General features: G+C 40.7%; 1 protein-coding gene across 1 annotated transcript; it reads right to left on the bottom strand.

Moving 5' to 3' along the window:
- Nucleotides 1-8,755: 8,755 nt before the first annotated feature.
- Nucleotides 8,756-9,142, bottom strand: LOC141700640 (chlorophyll a-b binding protein CP26, chloroplastic-like). Its single transcript, XM_074504347.1, has 2 exons — nt 9,026-9,142; nt 8,756-8,947 (listed from the first exon to the last, which is right to left on the bottom strand). The coding sequence occupies exons 1-2, from the start codon at nt 9,140-9,142 to the stop codon at nt 8,756-8,758; spliced, it is 309 nt and encodes a 102-aa protein (XP_074360448.1).
- Nucleotides 9,143-9,619: the final 477 nt, after the last annotated feature.

The raw sequence follows: 9,619 nt of genomic DNA, 5'->3' as shown, positions 1-9,619 counted from the left end.
CCACCACTGCTGGTGTTAGAGGATGAAGATCCACCTTTCTGGAATCTGTTGTAGTTGGACTTGTACTTGAACTTGGGATTCCTTTTGAATCTGACATTTGAGAATCTCTTGACAATCAGGGCCATTGACTCATCCTCCAATTGCTCCAGTTCTTCCAAGGAATAAAAATCATCTCCTGATTGATTTGTAGTAGGAGAATCAAATTCTGCTACTATCACATTATCTTCAACCTTGGAGGACTGTACCATTCTATCTGACTGTTGAGATTGTTGTTGATATAGTGGTTGTTGTTGTTGTTCATCAGCTATCAGAGCATTAGACGTGCTGACCACTCTTCCTTTCCCGTAAACTTCCTTCTGCTGAATCTGCTCCAACTCATAAGTCTTTAACACACCATATAGCCTTTCCAAAGAAATCTCACTCAGATCTCTTGCTTCTCTTATGGCAGTGATTCTATGTTCGAGATGAGTTGGCAGTGTTAAAAGGAACTTTTTATTGACCTCCCTGATGGAATAGTATTTACCATTAATGTTCAGGTTGTTGATCAATGCATTGTACCTCTCAAACACTTCAGTGATTCCTTCTCCTGGATTGGATTTAAAGTATTCATACTCAGAGGTTAGGATTTCTAATTTGTTCTCCCTAACTTCCTCTGTGCCTTCATTAATAATCTCAATAGTTTCCCAGATATGTTTAGAATCTTTACAATTCATCACATGTCTGTTCATTAGGGGATTAAGGGAATCTACTAAGATTAATTGAAGGCTAGCATCCAGGGAAGCTTCTTCTATTTCAGCAGGAGAGAAGTCCTCAGGATCCTTCACATAAGTTCTCGCTTTGGTGATCACCACATCATTCTCTATTACCTCTGGTTCAATAACCATAGGAATTTTTGGACCCTTCTTCAACACTTGCAAATATTTGGGATTAGCAACCTGTAAAAACAGTAGCATCTTCTTCTTCCACATCACATAATTTTCTTTATCGAAAAGTGGAATTTTAACGGTTCCAACTTTTTGTGTAGTCATTATGAATTTTTGAGTGAATAAAAATTCAAGAAGTGAAAGAAACACAAAAGTCTAGGATCTTGATTTGTACGTTAATCAGAAGGCTCTGATACCAATTGTTAGGTCCCAATTTGTTTGTAGAAGGGGGGGTTGAATGCAAACAATACCGTTTCGTCAAAATAAAATGCGGAATAAAATTGTGAAACAAAATTCAAGTTAAATAAAACTTTTATTAAACTTGAAAGGTGTTACAACTACGGTATCGGTTACAAGGGATTAATCTCAAATCAATTATTACAAATTTAGAATAAATTCGACATGAACTTTTTCTATTTTTGTAATTAAAAGATCAAATGCTAAAAGCGATTTGAGATTAAGTTCTAGGGATTTTAATCCGCTAGATTGATATACAAGAACAAGATAAGTAATTCTAGTGGTTTGGATTTAACATTAACAAGCTAGAATATTTGATCTTGAATAAGCAGATGGAAGATGAAATATTTTTCTTTTGTTCTCTGCTTTTTTCTTGTTCTGTATGTTGCTGCTCTGTTTTTGCTGAATTAATTTTGATAGTGTCTTCTGCTTTGTTTTTAAACAATCACAGCCGAAGTTGTTGAGAACTGGTGTGACAATCTATTTGAGCTTGAAAGACTTTCGGTGAGACAATCTATTAGAGCTAGGAAGACAATTAAAATGAACTAGCAAGACTTTCGGTATGACTATTGATTGTCATACCGATTGTCATATTAGTTCAAATGAAATTGTTTTTCTGAATACATAATTGATTTTAATCTAATTGAAAATTCTATCAATACAATCAACTGAATTAGCAAGACATTCGGTATGACTATCAATTGTCATACCGATTGTCATACTAGTTCAATCAGTTGTCTTTTTAGAATTATCACAGATTTTAATCAATTAATATTCTGAAAATCCTTATTATTAATTCTAAATTAATAAATCAATTTAATTCAATTAATCAATAAATTAATCCTTGCAGATTTAATTTATTCTCTTAATTAAATTATATGACTTAATTAATTAATAGAGAATTAATACTATCTCTGAGCAGCATCCATTCTTCAGACAATCTTCGAGACTTATGAATCAATTCCGTCACTTCAATGCTGACACTCGATGTACTGTCTGGTTCATGAGTGACTAACTTTCGTGACGTTTCTTCATGTCTTGACTTTGTTGTTCTGATTGAATCCTTGTAATAAATGATACCTTGACGAGATCTCTGTCACTTGATTAAATCCACGATCTTGATTTATATCACTGAGGCATGATCAACTTCTTGAACTTCTTCCAGTGAATCTTCAAGTCTGCAGATGAACAATGTTTCTTTATTCTTTGACAGATGTTACTTTGTGAGATCTCTCTGATGCTTGATCCACTATTTACTTATTACATTCTTATTTGAGTTGAGTTAAATACTCGAATAAACGAGTAGGCTATGACATATGCCTTTCAGAAGGGCTGCAATTCTGTCGGATTTCTCCGCCGCTAGTTCGCCGTTGTTCCGCTCATCTGTGATTTGTAAGTTTCTCCGCGTTTTCCATTCTTGATTTACCGTATTTTTTTTCGAGTTATTTCGGTTTTCACCGAATTTTGCATGCTTCGATTCTCTGTCTCTATCCGTGAATTGATGGTACAAAATAGTGATTTTGGTATGTTTTGTGTTGGGTATAAATGTTTGGTTTCTACTTTTATTTAGATCTACGTATTTCTGTTTGTTTTTGCGATGCTTTTTGCACGAAAGATGGGGTTTTTTGGGCTCGATTTTTTTGGGTTTTTTGGTGTTATTCTTGATGTTCATGGTTTTGAATATATGTATGTATACTTAAAAAGTTCATATTTTGGTTTTTGATTCTCAATTTGGTTGTTTGTGGGTTTGTGTTTTAGTTTGGATCCGGGTAGGGGGTGTAAGACCCGGATCCAGGGTAGCTGTTTGGGCAGAACTATTTTAATAGGGGTTTTCAATTTATTTGGCTGCTTTGGATCCAGATCTGGGCATTTGCCATCAGGATCCGGGTCCATGGTGGTTTAGTTTTTTGGCTTGTAGTTAACATGATCTGGGTCGTTGATGTTTTTCCGGGTTGGACTTGTATTGGTGGTCTGGATCATTAGGTTATAGTAAAACTAACATAACGTACTTGATCCAGACCGCTTAGCAAAACAAATAAAATCTGTAGGGCCCAGGCTGACTAACCTTCATTTTAATAGGTATATGGTCCGGACCAAGAAGTGGGCTAGGAGAGTCTATAACTGCTACCCGAACTTTTATGGAGACAAGAGTGATCCGGATTCTTCTGGAAGAGAACAGATCCGGGTCGAGATGGTTAGGAAAGCCTCCCCTTCCACTGAGATAATTTCGAAGTTCCGGTACAAGAAGATTCCAGGGAATTCAGTTCCCTTCACACCTGAGGGTTATTGGATAGATGTGAAGTACCACTTCGTTGAGAAGCCCGCAGAGATTGACAACAAGGTCTATTATAGTAGGGTTAGGTATGACAGACAGCCTAATGGTCACCCCGTGGTGTATAACCAGGAAGCTCTCGAGAGGATGTTCGCCGAGTTTCCTATAAGCCATGATTATTATCAGCTGAAAGATTCGTTCTCCGAGGCGGATCCGGCTGAGATGGATGAGACGGTCCGGGATGCATTCCAGTTGACCCCTGATATCGAGTGGAGGTGGCCGGAACCTCATGAAAGAATCTATCACCGCCCGGAAGACGGCTTCGTTTCGGTTTGGATGGAGCACCTCAGATCCGGGTGGAGCCCCCGCTGCCATATATTTATCAAACACCTCTGCAAGCATGTGTACAAGATATCCCCAATGCAGATTACTCCGAACGGGATAATGTCTATGACTTGGTTTATCGCCTGTTGTAACACGTCCGGGTTCTTGCCAACTCTGAAGCTTTTCCACCAGATTTTTTATCTTTACAAATCCAGCCAGAAGCCTTTTTACGAGATTAGGTTCCGGGCCTCAGATTGTGGTTCTGGCCCGGGTAGAGCCAAGCCTATTATGCACCAGACCTCTTTGAAATTTTGGAATGGGGAGATGATTTTGTTGAAGGGATATGACCTGGCTTATCTTCCCTATTTTACAAATGAGGGTGTTTAGACCAAGTTCAATCCGACTGTGCTTGAAGGCCAGGCCTTGTCCCAGATGAGGTGCTTCTGTGACTCCCTCAGATTCCAGCCGACTCGGGACACGTTTATGAACCACAAGCTTCTTTTTAAACTCGGCTGTAAGTTTTCTCAATATGAAGACCCGGGCCTTTTTCCTTTAGAATTTTTCCTGCTTTGCTATTTGTTTGATCTTGATTATATGTTCCCTTTAGTTTTGTCTTCTTGGACGCCTGATCCGGGTCTCCTACTTCGGTTGTCGATCCGGATCCTTGTCCTTTTTGCTTTGTAGTTTAGTTTCTTGCCGGCTCTTGATCCGGGTTGTCTGTTCAGTTCTTTGGGCCGGATCTTGGTTCCATTTTTAAACTGCTATTTGTTTGTTTTTGTGTCCATGATCCGAATTATGTGTTCTGCTTAGACTTGTTTTTTCTATTTGCATTTGAATCGTAATTTGTTTAGAGAACGTGCTAGCCCTTGATCCGGGTCTCTTGCTTCGCTTGTTGATCTGGATCCGAGCCCTTTTTGCTTTCCTGTACTATGAATTTTGTTTTGTCTCGATCCAGGTCTTTCATCATGCATTTGGATCTGGATCCTTTTATCCCGGAATTTAACCTCCTTTTCTTGTGCTTCTACAGGTTTGCCTCATTTCAACAGTGGCTTTGTCAGAATCATGTCTTCTTCAGCTTATGCCGCAGCCTTCAATACCCTTGGTCTGGCTTTCAAGACCTCTAAGGGGGCCCCAGGACCTGGATCCGGGTCTGTTGACCTTGAAGGCGGGGCTGAATCTCCTGTCCCTCAGAAGTCCCGAATCCGGGCCTTGATGCAGGGGACTCTGAGCCCGAGGTTTAGGAGATTCTGGGTGACGAGAATCCCCCAAGGAAGAAAAGAAAGTCAGTTTCAACCAAACCTCCCCGAGGTAAAGTCGCCATTTCGAGCCGAGTCGTCTGTGACTCGGAAGGGAAGGGCCCGGATGGGGATGCTGTGAAGTTAGGAAACAAGTCTTTGGTCGACTTTGCCGGGTTCATGTCTAGCATCCCCTCTGAGGATGACTGGGAGGAAGTTGAGGGATACAGCATGGATGCTGCTTTGAAGAGGGTAACCGGGCACTGGGGGCAGGTAATTAAATTTCTATGGTTTTAGTTCCAGATTGTGCCCCCCAATTTAGTTTCTGTACTTAGTTTCCGTCTTGTCCTTTTCCAGCTCGGGAGCGCCATATCCATATGCTCGGATGTTGCTTTTACAGAGATCCGGGAGGCCAACAACCGAACTAGGGCTGAGAAGTTACGGGCTGATAACCTGAAGGATGAGCTGGAAGAGGCCCGGGAGGGCTTCCGGACTGTCGAATCCGGGTTGAATGAGAAGCTGAAGGGAGAGCAGGACCGGGCTGATGGTCTTTCCAAAGAGGCGGAGAAGCTTAAAGCCGAACTTGCTGCAAAGGAGGATCTGAACAAGGAAGCTATCATCGCCGAGTTCAAGGCTAGCGACGTTTACGACTTTGAGGTGGCCCAGGCTGGGGTTCCTGAGGTCCGCAGAGCCTGGCTTGTTGCAGAGAGGCACATTAAATGTGATCCCCGACAAACTGGGATAGCTTCATCCGGGAGTTCCTTGCAGTGAAGCCAGCTGTCGAGCAGGGTCAGGGTGAACCGGAACCTTATGATGGCCCCAGCCCCAGTTTCCTTTAGATTTGCTGCAGCTTTGTTAAGCTTTTCAGGCCTTGCTCTTGTAATTTCCATTTTTTAGGATTTCTAATTCTCGTACTTTGATTCGAACTATTTATAATAATTGGACCTATCCGGATTGGTAGCAATCCGGATCTTGATTTTAATTCAACTTATGCTTTGTTAATTCACTTGTTTAGAAGATATCACACTTGTTTAACCTTTTGATCAGGGTTAGATGGCCAACCCGGGTCAGTTCGCTTTGTTGCTTGATCCGGATCCTTGGTTGGATTCTAACCGGAGTGGTTGCTGGCACTTAAAAAATGTTGTGCATGAATGATTTTAACCCGGGCTGTGGCTATGTCCCCCAACCCGGATTGGGTTTATAGTCGGTTTCCAAAGAATAAAAACCAAAAATATGAACTTTTTAAGTATACATACATATATTCAAAACCATGAACATCAAGAACAACACCAAAAAACTCAGAAAAATCGAGCCAAAAAAAACCCATCTTTCGTGCAAAAAGCATCGCAAAAACAAACAGAAATACGCAGATCTAAACAAAAGTAGCAACCAAACATTTATACCCAACACAAAACATACCAAAAGCACTATTTTGTACCATCAACTGACAGAGAATCGAAGCATGCAAAATTCGGCGAAAACCGAAATAACTCGAAGAAAAAATACGGTAAATCAAGAATGGAAAACGCGGAGAAACTTATAAATCACAGATGAGCGGAACAACGACGAACCAGCAGCGGAGAAATCCGACAGAAATGCAGCCCTTCGAAAAGCTTTGAGAAGAAAGGAGAGAAAACGATTGACTGTTCAGTTTTTGTGAGAATAAAAAAAAAGGGGGTGCAACCTTTTATAGGAGAGGTGAATTAAAGAGCCCCTGCCACGTGGCAGGGGGTGATTGGTCTGGGGAGTGGTTATAAAAGAGAAAGAAAAATATATATATATATACACACATATATACACATTTATGTATATACAAAAAAATGCATTTACACCCCATAATCATTATGGGGTGGTTTTTTAGGGAATAACTGCCAAAAATTCAAAAACTTGGGGGGGGAAGCTGAAAAATGTTACATATTCCAAAATTTATGCAGAATCTGAAGCCTCCTACCCGGATCATCTATACCTACCCGGGTATGAAAGAACCGGATCTTGGAGACATCAAAATAGCAGAATTTTCTATAATTCAGAAGTTTTCACCTACCTTAATCTGTATTGGCATCTAACACACCAGATCCGGATTGGGGGTAACCAGGGAGCAGGTTTTTTTTCTAAAGCAGCTAAAATCATCTACCTTAATCTGGATTGGCATCTAAGACACCAGATCCGGATTGGGGGGCAACCAGGGAGAAGATTTTTTCTAAATCAGCAAAATTCTTCTACCTTAATCCGGATCGACATCTACTATACCAGATCCGTATTGGGGGGCAACCGAGTGCAGAATTTTTTTCTAAAGTAGCCAAAGTCTCCTACCTTAATCCGGATTGGCATCTACTACACCAGATCCGGATTAGGGGCAACAAATATCAGAATTTTTTCTAAGGCAACAAAAGTCCATCTACCTTAATCCGGATCTATCCCATCAACACCAGACCCAGATTAGGGGGCAACAGAGGAACAAATTTTTTCTCCAAAAGCAACAGCTATGTGATACTACTCTACTCCCTCATCCAGAAAATCTGCATAAGGGAGTGGGGGGTAAATGATAGGGTATAAGCAACCTGGCTAGGGCCCAACCTGGATCTAAGGGGTATCAAGCTCAATTGACGGATCAAGACCCCCCTCACCCGACGCAATCAAGTGGAGAGACCCAGGCTCAGGGCCAACCTAGGACTTGGATCGTCCCCTAACTAGGATCCAGCCCATGACCTGGATCTCCTCCTAACTAGGGTCCAGCCCATGACCTGGATCACCTGCCTACCTAGATCCAACCCTAAACCAGGATCACCTTAAGGGGGGTCCCAGAAGCATACACACATTCCGCAAGCCGCCAAGGATGGGTATGTAGGCACGTGATAATGACAGCTATCAACAACCAATATATTAGACAAACACGTCGCGTGTCAAAAGGCCGTTAGGACACCCTGAAGGTGGTCCTCCCCTGGAAACATGTAGGCAATCCACTCAAGCCAGGCGTGCTCCTCCCCCAAGAACCAACGGCCCTGATCTAGAGGTAACAACCCCTAAACCCTACCTTTAGGCTATATATACCTCCAAAGATAAAGGGTTTAGGGGTTAGAAAAACACTTTCATTACACACTCTCTTACATACAGCCAATACACACACAACCACCTTAGCCCTCTCTATCTTCATCTTCCCCAACCAGCTTCTTATTCTTACATCGGAGGCGCCGCGGGGACAAAACCCCCCTCTGGTGTTGTTTTGCAGGCTCCCAATAACAGCTACACCACAAACACACTCAGAAGGTCCAGGAACGGCGCCGAAAGGAGCCGCCCCGCTCACCAGAGTTATCAGAAACTGCTGTTCCAATTCCGGTCTCTGAGCCTAACAAGGATTTGTTGAATCAGGTCCTCGACTCTTCACAACTTCTACCATAACAAATTTGCACTCCCTTATTGTTTTCTCAAATCATCCCACCGACCTCTGTTGTTTCTCGTTAAATTTATTCCATTCCATTCCATTCACCCTAACCAAACACAACATTAATGTACATTTATTATCTCGTGTAGCTAGATTTTATTTTATATAATTTATAATTACAACATAGATCAGCATTGCATTTGTGATATAATAAAGCAATCACTATTAAAATTGGATGGTTAATTGCCTTTAAATACCATGATGAATTTTACATAACATTTAAGAAGTTTCAGAGTAAAATCTAGAAAAAATAACTCAGAGAGTTGGGACTTGTTCAGCGGCTCTTCCAATGACAGTTAGCAAGTGATTGCCAAGGATCACTCTAATGAGCTAAGAGGTTCTCCACAGGTCCTTCTCCAGTTACATGAGCTTGTATAAAGAATCCGAGCATTGCAAACATTGCAAGTCTTCCATTCTTTATCTCCTTTACCTTAAGAAGTGTAGCCTGATCAGGATCATCTGCTAGTCCCAGTGGATCAAATGGACCTCCTGGATGAAGTTTGTCCTCAAAATCCTACAAACCAAGAAATTAGATATAAGAAAAATGCTTTAGAAAAAGCCAAAAGTGTTCCATTAACAATAGACTGCATACCAAGCCATTGGTAATCTTGTAGTACTCTGCGCCACCAAGAAGAACAACCTCAAAAACTATAGCAGGAACAAGATTAATGGGAATGTTCTTTCCAAAGTAATATACTCTAAGGCCCATTCAGCTTTCTTTTCTAGATTTAGCATCTCTGCTCCATGAAGGAACGTTCACAGAATGACGTCTACAGATGATATTCTCTAAGGCCCATTCAGCTTAATCCTAATCATGAAAGACTTTAAAAACAAAATTCAATAACTATCTTTTAATTCTAATTCGGTAATATTGGATATAAGAATCAAATCAATTATGTTTAAGTTTTTTTATAGTTGCTTGATCAATTACTATAAAATTGAAATCCTAATACAAAATTGTTTCCTGGAACTCTTTTCTTATAAATAAATAGACTCCTCAGACATACTTCTTCAATTTCATCCAACTTCTCAGACATACTTCTTCAATTTTAACCAATGGCTACAAAATCAAGGTCTCTAGATGTTCCGTCAGCGAAAGCTTGTTATTCCAAATCAAGATCTCTGCATTTTCCTTTATCAAAAGCTTGTTATACATCCAAATCAAGGTCTATGCATGTTCCTTCAT

The sequence above is a fragment of the Apium graveolens genome, unplaced genomic scaffold (assembly GCF_009905375.1).
Source record: "Apium graveolens cultivar Ventura unplaced genomic scaffold, ASM990537v1 ctg265, whole genome shotgun sequence".
In the NCBI taxonomy this organism is placed as follows: Eukaryota; Viridiplantae; Streptophyta; class Magnoliopsida; order Apiales; family Apiaceae; genus Apium; species Apium graveolens.
Note: the sequence above shows the minus strand (reverse complement) of the source record. Positions and strands in the feature narration are given on the sequence as shown.

Bases quoted from the DNA above. Each gene is read 5' to 3' on its own strand.
- LOC141700640 (XM_074504347.1), bottom strand. From the start codon at position 9,142: ATGGGCCTTAGAGTATATTACTTTGGAAAGAACATTCCCATTAATCTT. The intron at 8,948-9,025 runs GTATGCAGTCTA...CTTGGTTTGTAG, and splicing joins ACAAGATTACCAATGGCTTG to GATTTTGAGGACAAACTTCA.